The sequence below is a fragment of the Oncorhynchus nerka genome, linkage group LG27, assembly GCF_034236695.1.
Source record: "Oncorhynchus nerka isolate Pitt River linkage group LG27, Oner_Uvic_2.0, whole genome shotgun sequence".
In the NCBI taxonomy this organism is placed as follows: Eukaryota; Metazoa; Chordata; class Actinopteri; order Salmoniformes; family Salmonidae; genus Oncorhynchus; species Oncorhynchus nerka.
This window is the reverse complement of record NC_088422.1, coordinates 69501836-69522864: the sequence shown is the minus strand read 5'-3', so window position 1 is coordinate 69522864 and position 21029 is coordinate 69501836. Positions and strand designations below refer to the sequence as shown.

The 21029-nt window shown below is 45.2% G+C and overlaps 1 protein-coding gene across 1 annotated transcript in view; it reads right to left on the bottom strand.

Annotated features, from left to right (window-relative positions):
- The window catches only part of LOC115112227 (copine-7-like), a 52390-nt gene that overhangs the window by 11770 nt on the left and 19591 nt on the right, over positions 1-21029 (bottom strand). The window contains exons 4-13 of the mRNA XM_029639146.2: positions 20250-20324; positions 15417-15500; positions 15232-15321; positions 14980-15078; positions 14683-14769; positions 13904-13963; positions 12703-12836; positions 5319-5373; positions 4116-4167; positions 3659-3792 (exon numbers count right to left, since the gene is read on the bottom strand). Coding sequence (XP_029495006.1) covers positions 3659-3792; positions 4116-4167; positions 5319-5373; positions 12703-12836; positions 13904-13963; positions 14683-14769; positions 14980-15078; positions 15232-15321; positions 15417-15500; positions 20250-20324 — 870 coding nt within the window. The remainder of the gene's footprint in view (positions 1-3658; positions 3793-4115; positions 4168-5318; positions 5374-12702; positions 12837-13903; positions 13964-14682; positions 14770-14979; positions 15079-15231; positions 15322-15416; positions 15501-20249; positions 20325-21029) is intronic.

The following is a 21029-nucleotide window of genomic DNA, read 5'->3' as shown; positions in this document are numbered from 1 at the left end:
AGAGCAAGAGGGTAAGTAATAATATGGGGATGAGAAAGTTGGGTGTGCTTTTTACAGATTGGCTGTGTACAGGTACAGTGATCGGTAAGCTGCTCTGACAGCTGATACTTAAAGTTAGAGAGGGAGATATAAGACTCCAGCTTCAGTGACTTTTGCAATTCGTTCCAGTCACTGGTAGCAGAGAACTGGAAGGAAAGGTGGCCAAAGTAAGTGTTGCCTTTGGGGATGACCAGTGAAATATACCTGCTGGAGCGCGTGCTACGGGTGGGTGTTGCTATGGTGAGCAGTGAGCTGAGATAAGGCGGGGCTTCACCTAGCAAAGACTTATAGATGACCTGGAGCCAGTGGGTTTGGCGATGAATATGTAGTGCGTGCCAGCCAACGAGAGCATACAGGTCTAAGTGGTGGGTAGTATATGGGGCTTTGGTGATAAAACAGATGGCACTGTGATAGACTGCATCCAGTTTGCTGAGTAGAGTGTTGGGGGCTATTTTGTAAATTACATTGCCGAAGTCAAGGATCGGTAGGATAGTCAGTTTTACGAGGGTATGTTTGGCAGCATGAGTGAAGGAGGCTTTGTTGCAAAATAGGAAGACGATTCTAGATTTTATTTTGGATTGGAGATGCTTAATGTGAGTCTGGAAGGAGAGTTTACAGTCTAACCAGACACCTAGGTATTTGTAATTGTCCACATATTCTAAGTCAGAACCGTACAGAGTAGTGATGCTAGTCGGGCGGGAGGGTGCGGGCAGCAATCGGTTGAAGAGCATGCACTTAGTTTTACTAGCATTTAAAAGCAGTTGGAGGCCAAGGAAGGAGTGTTGTATGGCATTGAAGCTCTTTTGAAGGTTTGTTAGCACAGTGTCCAAAGAAGGGCCAGATCTATGCAGAATGGTGTCGTCTGCGTAGAGGTGGATCAGAGAATCACCAGCAGCAAGAGCGACATCATTGATATATACAGAGAAAAGAGTCAGCTCGAGAATTGAACCCTGTGGCACCCCAATAGAGACAGACAACATGCCATCCGATTTGACACACTGAACTCTATCTGAGAAGTAGTTGGTGAACCAGGTGAGGCAGTCATTTGAGAAGCCAAGGCTATTGAGTCTGCCGATAAAAATGAGTCGAAGGCCTTGGCCAGGTCGATGAAGACGACTGCACAGTACTGTCTTTCATCGATGTCGGTTATGATATCGTTTAGGACCATGAGCGTGTCTGAGGTGCACCTCTGACCAGCTTGGAAACCAGATTGGATAGTGGAGAAGGTACGATGGGATTCTAAATGTTCAGTGATCTGTTTGTTAACTTGGCTTTCGAAGATTTTAGAAAGGCAGGGCAGGATGGATATAGATCTGTAACAGTTCGGGTCTAGAGTGTCTCGCCCTTTGAAGAGGGGGATGACCGTGGCAGCTTTCCAATCTCTGGGGATCTCAGATGATACAAAAGAGAGGTTGAATAGGCTAGTAACAGGGGTTGCAGATTGTCTACCCCAGCTGATTTGTAGGGATCCAGATTTTGCAGCAGAAAAATGCTTATTGACATAGTCGATTATCCTAGATTTATCGGTGGTGACAGTGTTTCCTATCCTCAGTGCAGTGGGCAGCTGGGAGGAGGTGCTCCTATTCTCCATGGACTTTACAGTGTCCCAAAACTATCATCATATTCCTATGTATTCTCCTCTCAGATCCCCATGAGTCCTTAGGCATTAAAGTGCCCCGGCTGCAGTTTTAACTCATGTCCTGAATTAATTTTGCATTGATCCTTTGTTCTCATTTACTGATCAGAAGAAGAAGGGATGATTGAATAATAAATGAAGATCAGTACAAGGACGAAGGAGACGGACAGAATGATGAAAAAGTGTTTCAAATGTAATGGGAATAGCCAGAGGGCAAACTAATGTAGGAACACATTGATATTAAAGGCCTTGGGCATTCTTGTTAACTCAATCCTTACCACGTTTCATTGAGAGATTTTAAAGGTGCTTTTGCAGAACCTCAATAAATTATAAAAGATTTATACAATGGGTTGGTCTAATCCTGGATGCCGATTGGTTAAAATCAAGTTCCTGCCGGTGTCTATTTCACAAGTTACCACCGGCTAAAGCTATGAAATGCCTATTTACTGTTCCATCTCACTGCGCAATCCACTGTCTCATCAGCCCAGCCAGACCATTTATAAACTTAATCTCCAATGTAAAAAGCATCTAGACATTATCTCCCATTTCTTTTAGACTAGTATTTGGTTTTCAACAGCAGAGATTTGTATAAACCTTGCTGTCTGTGGTCACCAGGGTGCTCGTTATGGAGCACACCAGTCACCAGCGTTATGCGCATCTGCGCATAATGACACTCACCTGGACTCCATCAACTCCCTGCTTACCTGCCCTACATATGTCACTCCCTTCGCTTTCTTCCCCAGTTGTCATTGTTCCTGTTCCATGTCGGTGCGCTGTACTGTCATTTATTAAATGTATTCACTCCCTGAACTTGCTTCCCCAGTTGTCATTGTTCCTGTTCCATGTCGGTGCGCTGTACTGTCATTTATTAAATGTATTCACTCCCTGAACTTGCTTCCCCAGTTGTCATTGTTCCTGTTCCATGTCGGTGCGCTGTACTGTCATTTATTAAATGTATTCACTCCCTGAACTTGCTTCCCCAGTTGTCATTGATCCTGTTCCATGTCGGTGCGCTGTACTGTCATTTATTAAATGTATTCACTCCCTGAACTTGCTTCCCCAGTTGTCATTGTTCCTGTTCCATGTCGGTGCGCTGTACTGTCATTTATTAAAAGTATTCACTCCCTGAACTTGCTTCCTGACTCTCAGCGTACATCGTTTACATTTCTCTTTCCAGCTTCAGTTTGAAGTAATTGTGCTAGCTGTGTCATTGGCTAGCTCCTCCAAACAGTGTACTGGTGAGAGAGCAAATGTTCTATGCCAGGCCAAATCGCTCATTGGTATGGCTGTATCCAAATGTCACTAGAAAACAGTTTAAATAAACAAATGCAGCTACTTTTGTCATTCTGGCTGCACTGTTTGTGACCGTTAGCCCAAGTTGGCTAGCTAGCAATAAGGGGATAAGAACGTCGCCAGTCAGCATGACAATAGAACATTTAGAACAAATGTCTATAGAATAAAGACTGGGTCGTGTCTCCAGCATCTGAGCCAGCCGGCTTGGGTAGCAATCCTAGATTTGTGTCGGGACTATCTTGTGGAAGGACGAAATAGTATGAATAAATTAACATGTTTAATGGAAATATGTCTCATTATTTGAAATTGTTGGTATCCCATTGCATAAAAGTGATCATTCCCTCAAACACGGTGTTTGGCGGATATATTGGCACCGTTTGCAGGCCCGAGACTAACAGACGTGCCAATATCCTCCACACACGGCTTCTCGGGCATTGTCACTTAATTAGACAAAAACATTTAATAGTGAATGACATCACTATCATGTTTTTCATTTCCACACAATCATACACCTACATGGTCTGTATTGGCTGACTGGTATTAATTGTGTAAAAGCTGAGCTGAGCCTGGGACAGCTCATCCAAGGAGGCTCAATGGGTGGGATATCAGTTATGGATATTTTTACTTTTCTCCATATCATGCAGGCCTGTACTGTACAGCACTCCATTACCGCGGTAAAGGGACACTTACTGAGGCATCTTTGATGGTCTCCTCTCCTGCTGACAGCTTGGCTATCCTGCTGATGATGGGAGAGACGTTGGTGGGGCCATACAGCTGGATCTTAGGCAGGCAGTTCTGGTAGGCCTCCACCACCCCCTGAATCTCTGATCACACACACAAACACAGGCGTTCTACTGTGGGTACACGCCTTAAAGTGGCACATTGAGGAAGGAAAGGAGGGAGACAGGTGGGCTGGAGCACAATAACTAAGGGACAAAGTATTACTGGAAATGTACATTTGTAGGGCTCTGTGTCCATTAAAGGTGGATTCTGAGAGCGGGGAAAGCACTCTCAAGCTCCACATGCTATCCAGTATGCACATTTTTCATTGTAAAATGTCAGCGGATTTAGATTGATGGAGGGTCGGGCAGAGCTGCTGAGATGTTCAGAAGTATAAGGTACCCAGAGGAGGCTTCATCTCTGTTACCTTCACATTCATCGTCCTCTGGGTTGAAATTGATGGCAAAGTCATGGGACACCTGTTTGTTGGGAAATAAAACAAGGTCAGACACTGTTGTACTGGAAATGAGTGTAGACAAAATCCCTATGTCTCATTCGAAATACAACTGGGGTCTTCAAGGACACTCATTTATTTCAGTCCACATTTTACGATCATTTGAATGTCTGGAGTAGCGGTGGAATAAATGAAAATATAGGACCATAAGTCAACATAAAGATTACTTTGAGTATGAGAATGACCCTGTTCCTGATACAAAGTGGTCCAGTTATCTTATTGAACAAAGCCACAGCCACCACAGCCTTTTGAGAACTTTTACTATTTTGGGTAAATACAACAGCTTTGGGCTCTTGGACTATTCTAAGTGACAGCAATAATACAGAATTTACAGATTTGGTTTTATAGCATTTTAGCAGCCTGGGGTTCAGAAAGTGTTCAGACGTGGCATTTTTCTATCCAATCAAAACAACCGTCTTTTTGGTCCAGTGTATGTACCTTTGACAAGACAGATGTCATTAAGCCATAATGACAGAACTTACAGTAGATAAGACTATTTATAAGCCAATGCACAGCACAGAACAGAAGCAGAGTCTGATAGCCTTATTTGATCTTTTCTCTGTTGACCTGCCAGTACTTCAGTGTGCCTGTGATTCCCCATCTCTGGAAGCAGTCTGTGTGTCTGAAAGCGGTGTGTGTGTGTGTGTGTGTGTGTGTGTGTGTGTGTGTGTGTGCGTGCGTGCGTGCGTGCGTGCGTGCGTGTGTGTGTGCGAGCGGCACTTCAAACCCTCTCCCCAGGGTGCTAGTTAAAACAACAGCCAGATCTCTGTTCTCCATGCCAAATCTGCTAAAACAACGCCCCTGTCTCGCTCCTGAAACCTTCTGACAAGTGGCCATCAACACCAAGGAGCCATGCTTGCCATTATTCTAATTCCTCAGAACATGTTATTTTCTCGGGGACAGGTTGGTATTTCCAGAGAAGGGGCTTGTGAATAAAAATAAACTCAATTATGAATTTGAAATGTGAGATTTTGACAGAGTGACGAATGGTGTCAGGATATAGGGCAATCAGCCCGTTCAATATATAGACTCAGGGCAAATACCAAGAGGAGAGAGGATGGAGGGAAAATAAGCAGTGTGGGGAATATTATAACAACTAAACAAGATAATACTCACCTCATAATTGGGTGGAATTCTGGCACCAAATCCCAAGGCGGAAAATCTTTTGTCACTAAAATGTAAAGTAAATCAATCATACAATAATACTGTTCTCGCTGTTACAGTAGAGAACACACGGTCACTGATCAAATGGAAGATACTTGTTGTGAACATTACTGCAATTTATCTCTTTCACACAGAAAAAACTACACTGCAAATCCCTCCTTTTAAGACTTGTTTACAATTTAACCAGTTAGGACACTCAAATGGCAATTTAAGATTTGCTTCTTTGTTCCAGCTGTCAGTTTGCACCTATGGGGTGAGATTATGTTACTCTCCGCCAACAAGTGGTAATTGTGCCGTCGCAATGGCTGTATTCCCCACATCATTATCGGTATCATTCTAATATGCTGAGCTGATGTAGTAGAATATGCTCTGCCATATTGTCAGGAGGGCAGGAGAGCACTGCACTAGAGGAATGAAGGCAGGAACTGTGGGGGAGAATGAGAGTGTAAGACACAGTAGGACAGAAGCAATGCCTGCTGGGAAATACCACTAGACATACAGTAGATCTGATCACACGGTGAGCTGTGGGGCTCACTGAGCAGTATGCGAGCCGAGACAAGAAACAAAACACGAGTCCTCCTAGGTCAACGGCAAAAAGAGAGGGTTGAAGAAAGGATTCAAATATGAGATGGAATGATTAGTGAGTTACAACTCTCTCTCTCTCTCTCTCTCTCTCTGACAGGGAATGTGTGTATCTATCACTCTCCAATCCATGGCACTGTGAACATGTGTGCTGGGCTGTGCTAGCTTCTTTTCCATCACATTAGTAATACTGCCTAAATACATGATTTTAGCTCTGCTATCGGGACATTGCTTTCATGCAGAAAAAAAGTGGAGTCTCGAGCACCGTGGCAATCTGAATGAACGTCTCCATAATAACATCTTGGTTTCAGTCATCAGCATTTGAAAGGAGCTGTTTTAATTTATTTACTGCAGCAGGAAGGGGCGAGAGTGATGACATGGGCTGGGAACACTAAAGCAGGAAGTAATAAGCATTCAATTGAAGATTTGCCTGTAAAGCCTCATTAGAAACAACTAAAGGACTGTACACTTTAATATCCCATCTCTGGCTGATTGATACGTTTTCCAGCACATTACAAAATAATGGAAAAACAGACGATAAAACCCTTCTGGTCTCATCATCCACCCTTGGGAATTAAGAATGATCATCTCTGTGCTAAACATAGTAATCTTCAATTGGGCTTCCTCTGTCTCAGGAGATGGTATACTCTCTCAGGATGCCGCTCTCTCATGAGAAAGAGGGAAGCTGTCCGAACAACCAAGGCCACTACAAAGGCAACTGGTTTCCAAATGCGCAAAGGTTGCTGCCATCCCCGATATTCACAGTTTGCTTACAGCTGCTCATTATTTTCTCTCTAAAGACTGACAGGGGAGCATCTAACAAGCAAGCCAATCAAAAATATATTTATTTTTTCAAATCAAATTGGGCTTGGTGGATGTACAGTACAACACATGTGGAACGTCATCCCCAAAACCATGGTCCTTTGCTCTAGCAGGCCTAGTAATACATGAGGGCACGCACAGACACACGCACAGACACAGACACACACACACACACAGACACAGACACACGCACAGACACAGGCACAGACACACACACAGACACACACACAGACACACACACAGACACAGACACAGACACAGACACGCGCACAGACACACGCACAGACACAGACACACACACAGACACAGAAACACGCACAGACACACGCATAGACACACGTACAGACACAGACACACGCACAGACACACACACACACACACACAGACACAGACACAGACACAGACGCAGACGCAGACGCAGACGCAGACGCAGACACAATCACGGACACAGACACGGGCACAGGCACAGGCACAGACACACACACAGACACACGCACAAACACACAGACAGACACAGGCACCGACACAGGCACCGACACAGACACACGCACAGACACACACACAGAAACACGCACAGAAACACGCACAGGCACAGACACATGCACAGACACATGCACAGACACACACACCGACACAAACACAGACACAGGCACAGACAGACGCACAGACACACGCACAGACACACACACAGGCACCGACACAGGCACAGACACAGACACACGCACAGACACATGCACAGACACAGACACACAGACTCCGTTCTGTCCATTAGAGGAAGATGCTCAGACTGCCCTCTAAGCACAGAAACTCAAGGCCCCATCTCTCTGATTCAGAGGGTTTGGTTTAAATGCGGAAGACACATTTCAGTTGAATGAATTCAATTGTACAACTGACTAGGTATCCCCTTCCCTTTCTATCAACCCAGGGAAAAGAAAGCTGGTAAAACATCTTGGATCAATGAAGGAAAGCAGGAGACATGATTTCTCTCTCTCTGCCCCCAGTCGAGTTATAGAAATGCTCTCTTTTTGTTCCCTCCATCAACACTTTGGTCCTTAATCTCCTTAATCCTCAACTCCTTAATCCTCAGATGAAGAAAGAGGGGAAGTGGACCTCCTCTCTCCCTCCACCCTCCGTGGGGAGATTTACGCAGATTCTGTCAATGGCTAATCCTGCGTTTAATGAATCCCACAGGACAGCGCTATCCAGGAGAAAGGACAGGAATAACCTGCAGGAGCAATGGAGGTGTACAAGAACAAAATTGGCTGCAACACAACGTGCCGAAGACACATTTTCTCTGACAGCAAATCATGACAAATTAGTGAATAAACTGCATGCAGGGTCAAATTGGGCAGATAGTTTTGTTAATTATTGTCTGTAATGCAAAGGAGATCCATCACAATGGGCGAATGAGAAATGGACCTACAACATACTCTCTGCTCAGCGGTGGCAAAGCCAGTTTCAAGTTCTATAATACAATTCAAACTACTCAACCATTGATGTCTGATATCGCTGCCTTGAATAGCTATCTTTGACATACTGCTGTTGTTGTTTGTCTTGTATCTTTCTATTCTATCTAGTCCGTGGTGTTTTGCCCAAACAGAAAGCTCATTACAATACATCAGACTTATAATTTTAACATAACGGCGAGATCGACCTGAAACAACTTCTCAAAGTTTCCTCGGCGATTTATCTTACTTTTCTCCTCTGACGCAAATGCAGTCAATATGTTCCAAAGCTCCTGTAGTATCAAGAGAAGACGCTGTACAAATACTTCCACTGGAGCTACTGCTACTTAGTTCTGATGCCTGGTGCTTCCCTGTTCTATCAGTCAGTTTAATACTTTGTGGGAATAGAACCTGGTGTTTGAGAAAATGTAGAGGTGCCACAAGTTCCCGAGAGTGAAAGATACTGGCTTTCAAGTCTGACTATGGTTCCCCCAGATAAAATAGACATTCTCTGGGAAGTAGCCTTTCTGTGTAGTGGTATACATATTCTCTTTGATTGTGCTCAACGTTTTAGGATTCTTATGCCTTTTTCCAATTGAGCCTGGATTAAACATCACAACCTACAGGTTAGTTCAGTGTGTGTGGAGTAGTAGTCCACCTCTGTGTCTTTTCTGAAGCAGTACATGGCTGTACTAAGTGATAAGTCCCAAGTAGAGAACTAATTATGTCTCACAGACTGCTATGCTGTGGAGGACTACCACCCCGGTAGACAGCCATATTTCAACGTGACACCAATAAGAAGAGTGGGAGAGCCAAATGTGAGGCTGTTCACAGGCCTGTTAATGAGGATGGCACCAATGTGTGGGCTCCATGTTGGCACCTCTTTTTCACTTCCACGTGACATGGTGTGAGAGAGGATCTTGCAAGCGGGTGTCTTCACTGAGCCCCGTTCCCCTCTCAGTAGGAAAACCAGCCACTTCCCACTCAGAGCAAAAGGTGCCCGGCTCCTAATCCAGCTCCTACTCTGTAAAAGTGATCAAACATCACCTGATGTTCACCACAAGAGGCCTGCATGCCCACGTTGTGCACTTGAATAACAGCCTGTCGTGGGAGGAGATAACCCACAATATGTAACGTAGGCGCAACACCTAAAGGCATGTTTGTGACACCCAACACCAAACTGAGTTAGCTACCTACACATCTCTTTTCCAGGTAGCTAGAGTCTGTGTCTCTCCAACAGGTCTTCTGCTGTTCTACAGTCATCTCTTGCATTCTTTAATTAGGCAGCCAACATTCTCCACACATTCAAGAGGAGGAGCCAACACTGGCATGACTCACAGTGTAAATCCTCATTTGGCTCTGTGCCGACAGACAAGAGGATCTTTCCTCTAAAATAGACCCAATTTGAAATAATTTGTTTCTAATTAACCAGTGTCTGACAAGACTGTCTCCGATAGCCCTGGTGTATATTGAATAAATATTGAATTAGTCATTTATAAATGAGGAGTGTAACAATAATATAATAACCAGTCAATGACATATCCTTAACAAATACAGTATAAGGAAAGTCATGTGACCACACACACAAATTAAAATATACAGACTGTCTCTCCAACTCTCCCCAGCCCATTGAAACCATTATCTCCCCAAACCCTTAAGAGCCCTGTGCACCCTTCTTCTGCCATCTCTCCACTTCTACCTATGGCTCTGCTGTTGCCTCTCCTCTGCCCTCTGCCCTCTGTCCCTCTCTACCCCTGTCTCTGCCCATCCTGCTACTGTCCCTCCCTGTCTCTGCCCATCCTGCTACTGTCCCTCCCTGTCTCTGCCCAACCTGCTACTATCCCTCCCTGTCTCTGCCCATCCTGCTACTATCCCTCCCTGTCTCTGCCCATCCTGCTACTGTCCCTCCCTGTCTCTGCCCATCCTGCTCCTGTCCCTCCCTGTCTCTGCCCATCCTGCTACTATCCCTCCCTGTCTCTGCCCATCCTGCTACTATCCCTCCCTGTCTCTGCCCATCCTGCTCCTGTCCCTCCCTGTCTCTGCCCATCCTGCTCCTGTCCCTCCCTGTCTCTGCCCATCCTGCTCCTGTCCCTCCCTGTCTCTGCCCATCCTGCTCCTGTCCCTCCCTGCCTCTGCCCATCCTGCTCCTGTCCCTCCCTGTCTCTGCCCATCCTGCTCCTGTCCCTCCCTGCCTCTGCCCATCCTGCTCCTGTCCCTCCCTGTCTCTGCCCATCCTGCTCCTGTCCCTCCCTGTCTCTGCCCATCCTGCTCCTGTCCCTCCCTGTCTCTGCCCATCCTGCTCCTGTCCCTCCCTGTCTCTGCCCATCCTGCTCCTGTCCCTCCCTGTCTCTGCCCATCCTGCTCCTGTCCCTCCCTGTCTCTGCCCATCCTGCTCCTGTCCCTCCCTGTCTCTGCCCATCCTGCTCCTGTCCCTCCCTGCCTCTGCCCATCCTGCTCCTGTCCCTCCCTGTCTCTGCCCATCCTGCTCCTGTCCCTCCCTGTCTCTGCCCATCCTGCTCCTGTTCCTCCCTGTCTCTGCCCATCCTGCTCCTGTCCCTCCCTGTCTCTGCCCATCCTGCTCCTGTCCCTCCCTGCCTCTGCCCATCCTGCTACTATCCCTCCCTGTCTCTGCCCAACCTGCTACTGTCCCTCCCTGTCTCTGCCCATCCTGCTCCTGTCCCTCCCTGCCTCTGCCCATCCTGCTACTATCCCTCCCTGTCTCTGCCCAACCTGCTACTGTCCCTCCCTGTCTCTGCCCATCCTGCTCCTGTCCCTCCCTGCCTCTGCCCATCCTGCTACTATCCCTCCCTGTCTCTGCCCAACCTGCTACTGTCCCTCCCTGTCTCTGCCCATCCTGCTACTATCCCTCCCTGTCTCTGCCCATCCTGCTACTGTCCCTCCCTGTCTCTGCCCAACCTGCTACTGTCCTTCCCTGTCTCTGCCCATCCTGCTACTGTCCCTCCCTGTCTCTGCCCATCCTGCTACTGTCCCTCCCTGTCTCTGCCCATCCTGCTACTGTCCCTCCCTGTCTCTGCCCATCCTGCTACTGTCCCTCCCTGTCTCTGCCCATCCTGCTACTGTCCCTCCCTGTCTCTGCCCATCCTGCTACTGTCCCTCCCTGTCTCTGCCCATCCTGCTACTGTCCCTCCCTGTCTCTGCCCATCCTGCTACTGTCCCTCCCTGTCTCTGCCCATCCTGCTACTGTCCCTCCCTGCCTCTGCTAATCCTGCTGTGCCACTGCGCCAGGCTGGGTGTCCTCTCCTCTGGATCGGGGTAATGATCCCTTGCCAGCCATGGAGGGGGATTTGGCCACTCCGCCAGGCACAGGCAGTCTTTGCCAGGCTGAGACAGAATAGGATATCACAGGGTGCAGTGAGCACCACAGGACAGAGGAAATGCTGCATCCGCCACCACGGATGGAACAAGACCTGCTGTCTACAGCAGAGGCAGCAGTAAATCTAAGCAGACTAGCCTCATCTCAAACACTGATTCTGCCTCCAAGCAACTTCATCTGAGATTTCCCCAGGGCCTCCTCATGCATTTGTAATGTCTGTGTAAAGGCAATTTGTTTGCTCTAATTTCCTCCTAGTAAGGTGGAACTATAGGGATTTAATGAAAGTGTCGGCAGTGGGTATGAGAATTGCAAGTGGACCTTAATTTAATTAATGCATGAAAATTACTGTTTTTTTTGTTTTGGTGGTGTCAAATCCACAAGCGGCTCCTTGCGTTACCTTATCTCGGACACTGCCATTGGATGCAGCAAAACCACACCCACCTTTATTTGGGACAAATCCCATGCAGCCGTGTTAGAAGTTCATGCAGTCACATTACAAGTTCAGACACTCGAATGTGTGATGTTATATTGTCTACACCTCGATTAGACTGATAGCCTATCCCCATCCAAATTAAAATGAAAACATGCACACTTTCTATTGCAGTTTTGAACTTCTAACGCGGTAGGGATAATAGGAAGGGAGTGATTTGTAACACACAAGAACAGCCACTCGCCGATTTGCGGGCTCATACCGCAGTTACACCTTCAACACCGGCAAAACAACGTGAGTTATCACTCGATCTGAAGGCCTTATCATTGTAATAATTGTTCAACTCTGTCATTCATTTTCCAACTCATGCTTCAGTGAGTAGTAGAAAGGATCCTCTGAATTCTATTCTATTTCAACATTCCACGAATTCCATTACCTCCTCATAGCTGGGAATTAGATGGAGTAGAACCACTGTCTCGGTTAAAGTTAAAATTTCCCATTGATAGACATACAGAGAGCAGCCCCAGAGATAGAGATCAAGATAAGGCTGGGCAGAGAGGCGTGGTGCTGACTAACCTGTCATAATCCTGACAGATCTCCCCCACTGCTATCAAAGCCTTCAGATACTCGTTGGGCTGGTACGGGTTGATGTAGTGTAGGGAGCAGCCCCACAGATAGAGATCAGGATGAGAGGCTGGGCAGAGAGGCGTGGTGCTGACTAACCTGTCATAATCCTGACAGATCTCCCCCACTGCTATCAAAGCCTTCAGATACTCGTTGGGCTGGTACGGGTTGATGTAGTGCAGGGAGCAGCTGTTCCGTGGGTCTCCGTTGGAGGCTGTGAAGTCAATGGCCACCTAGAGCAATGACAGATTCATAGAAGACTGTAAACAAACCAAACACCATAAACACTAGACCTAGGGTCTACCTGTCCATGCAGATTGTGTTGAAGCAGGCTACGCTGTACAGTGCTCTGTCAAACTTGTGTTTCTATAGAGGAAGATTATGACAAATCAATTGACTTCCATTGTGTAAGTGTCTGGAGCCTGCGCCATTGAGTGACATTCCAACCCGGGAGCGCCCTCACAAGGTCTTAAATACTGTAATATCATCGCAATCATGTCCTCAAGCATAATTGCATAACTGCTTACGCAAGTGACTCTGTATAATATAGGGTGAAAACGTAAATATCTAAGATACGTAAATGAACATTGCTGAAGCTGTCTGTTAAATTTAGATTTTTATGTCCAGTCATTGCGCAGATGTTCTCAGAGCAATTTATACGACCAACATATGTGCAGGATGCATTGACGTCAGCAGTGCTAAAGATACAGGCACAGGGAGAACTGCAGAGCTTCTCTACAAGGGTAATGATCATGCAAATATTCTGCAGGTATTTTTGTTTGAATCATTAGTGCATTATCAAAGGACTTCTATAGTGTTCTTCATCTGTGGAAAGTGATACCTAAGGCTGTCTATGCAACAATGAAGCAGTGCTCCTAACATAGCCGTTCCCCTAAATGAATATTCATTATTGCCTCAGCTATCCTTCTAAGGAGCTAGCCTTCAGTGAGAGAATCATCCGGAAACAACAGAAAATGCCAGTCAGCAGGGTAATGTTTAATTAGTTAAAAAATGCAGAATGTAATGTTTCACACTTAGAGAACGTAGCATTTAATCAAAACACTGGCCTTGATGACAGCACTTAACCTGGAAATGGAACACTGGTTTAAATTTCAAAGGCAGGTTAAAATACTACGTCTATTGTCTATTCCAACACCTTAACGAAGGTAAGCAACCATTAACATGTATAGAATGCGTAGGCAGTCAGTGGATCGTACACGTTTTGAAGGTTAGCATAGCGTTGTACCATGCTGCTAAGTGATGATGACCTGCTAGTGCATGCATCGGCTGCTCAACTTACTGTAAAGTGGATTTGGCATCCTCCCATGATGTAGTCCAGGAAGGAATACACTCTGTGAAGCTGCAGAACAGAGAGGAAGCTTTTAAACTAAACCCCAGAGGTTGGGGGTTCAGACTCGGTAGAGTACTGATCAATGTTTTTAGATTAGTTCCAGTTTTAACCAATGGCTGTTCCATTTACAAAAGAACAAGTATGTATTTTAAAACTATTATTAAACCACTACTCAGTAGCAATCAGTGTTTAGAAAACAAGTATTATGTAGTAAGCATGAACATGGAGAATGGTGATGATTTCATTTAGTCTGAGGGCAGCAGCTCTGTGATGTGCAGTGTGTTCTCTCCATGCCAGTTAGAGATCACACACCCAGTGGGGGCGGCAGAGGATTCAAACTGAGACACAGCAGCAATCACATGAGCTGAGGCGCAGTAAACTAATGAATCCAAATGAAATCATCCAAATGATAGGCTGCCGAAACAATCGGCCTGAGAGACACCAAAACAACTATACCAATTTAAAAAACGTTGATCTGCGAACTAAAAACATAGGGGGAAAAGCACGGTGACAGCCACCCACAGATGTAGTCATTTACAGATTTGGGTTGTGGGGGTGGACAGTAAACTGAGGATGATCGCATTTCTGAAACGAGCAGTACTAATTCATCAGCACTATGTGTACATGTTCTGAGAGAGTAGAACCGTATAGCAAAGAGACAGGGATGATTCTCTATGTATTCAATAGTGGAGAGTTGCTGAGCAGGAGCTGTAAATGTTGGCTCTAACCTTGAGATCACTGAGGATGACCACCCCAGAGTTCTTGTAGTTCTTTTTCTTTAGTTTGTACTTTGGATTCATGCAATCCCATGTGACCTTCAACACAAGAGGTAGACAACACATACAGAGACACGGTTACGAGTCTGGACGTCTGGTGCAGACCTGCGGTACGACTTGCAGAACATAGAAGAGCAGCGCGACGTTCCTTTCACCTGTTTCTGTCTTTGTCAGAGATAAGTGACACATCCGTGACACACATCAAACATTCAACAGTGACTGACAGCACTCGCTCTCCGTTCGACTGACCTTGCTTCCACCGCCAATTTTCTGCATTTCTCTGAAGGTGGCATAAAACTCTCCGATGAAGTCGTGTTTTCCCCTGGAGTCAGAATCCCAGACTAGGCACTGTGACACAACCAGACAGTGACAGACAGAACCCTCTGATATTGACTGTTTATTCACCAGTAAGTTACTTCATTCACCAGTTCCGTTCATTCATTCATCGACACCACAGCAGCAATGTTAAACCATCACACTATGACTTCCTGTGTTTCTTACCTTGAGCTTCCTGTCCTCATCACAGCTACACAGAGAGATGAGAGACACTTTAAAGGGCTCCCACACGGGGTTCAGGTTGTTTTTGATTACCTGCAACAGCAAGAGCACATTAGACATGAGTAACTTTCACCGCACATGGAGAAGGAGAGGTAGATACAGAAAGAAGGAATGAATGTGTCTATTACCTCAGTTCTGTGAACGAGCTGTTCCGTCCCATCATCGTTGATTCGATATATTTCCAAAAAGGGGTCTGACTTACTGAAGAGATCCTGTCAAATATACAAACCAATCAAACATAAAACACTAATTCTGGTTGAGCCATTAATGTACAGTCATTTATCTCAGACAATCAAATAACAAACAAGTTGTTGTAATCACACACACACACACAGATGTCATCATGTTAGCTTGGTCATCCTGGTGCTAAATTTGACACAGCTTGTCCCCTGCCTGTCCATGTGGTGTATTGTTCACCGCTGTAACAAATCAAATCAGGAAAAGGGTGTGAAAGAGTCATTTAACATTGAGTCTCAAGGTAAGGCTGAGAGCAACTACAGCTTGTTTGGGTCAATTGATTGTTCAGGGCTCAGCAGACAGTATTTCTGTACATCATGTAGTGTATGTGTGTGAGAGTGTTAGAGAAAGGAATGGAGGGAGAAAGAACGAGTGTGTGAGAGAGTGAGAGGGGGGCACAAAACAAGATATTTAATGTCCCCGTTTCTCGCTGCATTAGCCTGATACAGCTCCACAGGGACAGCCAGGGAGGAAAGAGAGGGAGGTAGCCCCCAATATCGTTGCCACGGCAACCCATTGCCAGTGGCGTCACTGTGGACTGACGTGCATTCAACATTTAATCCCTGTCCAGCAATCACAGCTCTCACCACTTGTATAATCGGCACCATTAATTAAGTTAACTTTGACCAGCACGGTCTACTGAGTTCCATAATGTTACAAGTTCCATAATGTCCTCCAGCAGTTTGTTCAGTACCTTGGATAGCGTTTCAGGCAGCATTACAGTATTAGAAATAAATGGGGGATATTTCATTGCCTGATCTATGTTGCTCATACTGTGGTTGTCACAGCAACTCTTTCCATCTACAATTATATATATTTTCTACGTATCTCACTTCTCGAGTACTTTGAAAACAAAAGGTTAAACGTTCAAGAAGTTTAAATGCAAACCTTTGAAAAGGTACTTTGTCCGAGCCATCAACCATTGTGCTGGTAAATCAACTACAATACTAAAGTGCCTCATCATCATCTGATCACCACCGTGAAGCAGGCAGTATTTATAGCTTGAGTGGTATAGATCATGTGCATAGTCTATTAGAGTAATATTTCTCAGTGTAATGGGATCCTCAAAGTCATTGGAACGGACAGATTCCATACAAAGATAGTAGCCTGGCAATTAATCTGCCTGAGCATGTGGCCATCCCCCCCCCCCCTCCCTCTCCCACTTTCCATCTCCAGCCTACTGACTATTTTTCTCCCGCCCTAAAAGGGTTATTCGGCTGTCCCCATAGGGGAACCCTTTGAATAACCCTTTTTGGTTCCAGTTAGAATCATTTTTGTTACAAATAGAACTGTTTGGGGTTTCATGTAGAACCCTTTACACAGAGGGTTCTACATAAAACCAAAAATGGTTCCAACAGGAACCAAAAAGTGCTTTTACCTGAAACCTAAAAAGGGTTATCCTATTGGGACAGCCAAATAACCTTTTTGGAAGTTAAAGCAGTTTGCTGACAGGGTTGGGCAACTGAAATGTAATTATGTCGATAAGAAAAGGAAAGAGAACGTTTTAAAGCACACCATACCACCATTGATACGTTTCCCTGCCTCCAATGTACACTGAAGATTTCATTAGCCTTTATTGTTTGTCTCTAAATCACAAACAGTGCAATTGGAAATCTGTTTTTATTTCCACATGAAATTGCTCATCGTGACCCTATTTCTACTGGGTTAGGTCCAATCAGCCAATCAAAAAGACTGTAACTTGCTAACTCTAATAAATGCCTTACAAGGGAGCGTGGGCTCTGCTCTGATGAATACACACTAAGCAGAACTTTACCTCCACTCCCTGTTAACTTTCCCCAACACTGCTTAGAGTCAGAGGCCAATTGCACCCTTTGCTTGGTAGCATTCTGAGAGCATAGAGAGGCAGGAAGAAGATTTCTGCTATAATCATTGATGTCAGAGAGTTATTCCAGTCTTGTTGACTGAGACATGAACCTTCTGCCTTGAGCCTTGCGTGGGTGTGCCAGCTCTACTGTAGGTGCCTCAGTGCTCCAGCTCCCAAAATCTGCTGCCAAATATCTTTCGTAGCCCTCCTAAATGCTCTACCGACAACAAACTCCCTCTTACTGAGCTCACCATGCATTTTCCATAGCTTTCCTCCATCAAGCCATTTGTTGAAAAACTACTGCTGTCTGTGCTGTCTTTGCACAGAGAGCCCCATGTTGGATTGATTTCCTCATCTTGTGTTAGGGCACAGGAATTTAGAGTTGAAAAGGACAGGTCGATCATGTCCTTTGGATATTGCAAGGTAGCCTTTCAGAGCCAGGATACTTGAAATGTATAAATTCCTAAATTACAGACAAAAATGGAATGGTAGGAAAAAAGGGGGGAAACAGTATTTTGCAGATAATCACTAAGAGTATGTTTTAGCCTGAGGCAGAGAAAGTGAAGGAGGAAGACCCTGAGAGATATGCAGAGAAAAGGAGGAAGACGCTGAGAGATATGCTGAGTAAAGGAGGAATAGAAGGAGAAAGGCGGAGATATTAGTTGAGAGACAAGGAGAGCGAGAGGGGGTAAGTGTGGAGGTGTTCGGGTACGGCTTGTTGCTACTATAGGAAATACAGACACCTGCAGAGCTTCAGGGACAGTGGTCCATTGTGGGATGCTTTGTGTGGAGGAGCTGTTTGCAAACAGAGAACCACACCGTAACATCGCTTTAGCGCTCACACACACACACACACACACACACACACACACACACACACACACACACACACACACACACACACACACACTCATCTTCCTCTGGCTATCTGTCAAAGGTCCATGACACACCATTCTCACAATGCTTGTCTCAACGGGGAACCAGCATTTACAGAAAGCCAAGTTCAATTCAGACTTAATAGAACAAACGCTGAAATGTACAGTGGGGAGAACAAGTATTTGATACACTGCAGGTTTTCCTACTTACAAAGCATGTAGAGGTCTGTAATTTGTATCATAGGTACACTTAAACTGTGAGAGACGGAATCTAAAACAAAAATCCAGAAAATCACATTATATGATTTGTAAGTTATTAATTTGCATTTTATAGCAAGACATAAGTATTTGATCACCTACCAACCAGTAAGAATTCCGGCTCCCACAGTCCTGTTAGTTTTTCTTTAAGAAGCCCTCCTGTTCTCCATTCATTACCTGTATTAACTGCACCTGTTTGAACTCATTACCTGTATAAAAGACACCTGTCCACACACTCAATCAAACAGACTCCAACCTCTCCACAATGGCCAAGACCAGAGAGCTGTGTAAGGACATCAGGGATAAAATTGTAGACCGCACAAGGCTGGGATGGGCTACAGGACAATAGGCAAGCAGCTTGATGAGAAGTCAACAACTGTTGGCGCAATTATTAGAAAATGGAAAAAGTTCAAGATGACGGTCAATCACCCTCGGACTGGGGCTCCATGCAAGATCTCACCTCGTGGGGCATCAATGATTATGAGGAAGGTGAGGGATCATCCCAGAACTACACGGCAGGACCTGGTCAATGACCTTAAGATAGCTGGGACCACAGTCTTAAAGAAAACCATTAGTAACACACAACGCCGTCATGGATTAAAATCCTGCAACGCATGCAAGGTCCCCCTGCTCAAGCCAGCGCATGTTCAGGCCCGTCTGAGGTTTGCCAATGACCATCTGGATGATCCAGAGGAGAAATGGGAGAAGGATATGTGGTCTGATGAGACAAAAATAGAGCTTTTTGGTCTAAACTCCACCTGCCGTGTTTGGAGGAAGAAGAAGGATGAGTACAACCCCAAGAACACCATCCCAACTGTGAAGCTTGGAGGTGGAAACATCATTATTTGGGGATGCTTTTCTGCAAAGGGGACAGGACGACTGCACCGTATTGAGGGGAGGATGGATGGGGCCATGTATCGCGAGATCTTGGCCAACAACCTCCTCTCAGTAAGAGCATTGAAGATGGGTCGTGGCTGGGTGTTCCAGCATGACAACGACCCAAAACACACAGCCAGGGCAACTAAGGTGTGGCTCCGTAAGAAGCATCTCAAGGTCCTGGAGTGGCCTAGCCAGTCTCCAGACCTGAACCCAATAGAAAATCTTTGGAGGGAGCTGAAAGTCCGTATTGCCCAGCGACAGCCACGAAACCTGAAGGATCTGGAGAAGGTCTGTATGGAGGAGTGGGCCAAAATCCCTGCTGCAGTGTGTGCAAACCTGGTCAAGAACTACAGGAAACGTATGATCTCTGTAATTGCAAACAAAGGTTTCTGTACCAAATATTAAGTTCTGCTTTTCTGATGTATCAAATACTTATGTCATGCAATAAAATGCAAATGAATGACTTAAAAATCATACAATGGGATTTTCTTGATTTTTGTTTTAGATTCAGTCTCTCACAGTTGAAGTGTACCCATGATAAAAATGTACAGACCTCTACATGCTTTGTAAGTAGGAAAACCTGAAAAATCGGCAGTGTATCAAATACTTGTTCTCCCCACTGTATGTTGGATGCCTGTATGTCGTATCCTCCAGTAAATACAGTGTAAAGCATATGGATCTAAATAAATGTTACATTTATAAGTGTAGAAAATCCATATCAGCATTGTATATCTTTCTTGTCTTGTTAATGACTGATTATGTCAAAAAGAGAGATCCAATCTTGAAATCACAATTACAGGAGAGAGGTTCAACAGCCAGCAATAAGCACAAATTCACCCATGAACAATATTGACATTTCCATCAGGAGAAGGCCCCTAATCCATTACCTTATCATCCAGTTTCTTGGCACAGAAGAACAGTTCAACATATCCATTGTTGCCAGAAATTTCTTCAGCGTGTACCTGAAAAAAGTTATTTTTAGTCAAATTTAAGTCAAATTTTTGCCAATGAGAATATTTTAAACATAAACATGTGAACACGACCATAAGTGTTATTACTTTAAAACTTCAACAGAAAGTTCACTCAAGCCCAGAAACGGATGTGGTTCCATTACTGTAATGCAGAGCTGGCCAAACGACTGCATGGGAGCTGGGTCCAAAGTTAGTCCACAAGACTGTTTGGTTGGCCCCCAAAAGGAATGCACTAATAGCTAAAAAGTGTATTATTCTGCATATTTAAAGGAATATTACAGACATGCTACATTTTGTGAAAAAGCAGGTGATAGTATGAGAGAGAGAGAGAGAGAGAGAGAGAGCGAGAGAGAGAGAGAGAGAGAGAGAGCGAGAGAAAGAGAGAGAGAGAGAGAGAGAGAGAGAGAGCGAGAGAGAGAGAGAGAGAGAGAGAGAGAGAGAGAGCGAGAGAGAGAGAGAGAGAGAGAGATTATATAATCCATGTACACAAACAACAAGTGTTCAGTTGAAAATTGTTAATAAACACACAGATTTCCTTCCTCAGGGCCATGGGGTGAGACAGGGATGCAGCTTGAGCCCCACCCTATTCAACATGTACACTGAGTGTACAAAATATTAGGAATGCCTAATATATTGAGTTGCACTCCATTTTACCTTCAGAACAGTCTAAATTCATCGGGGCATGGAATCTACAAG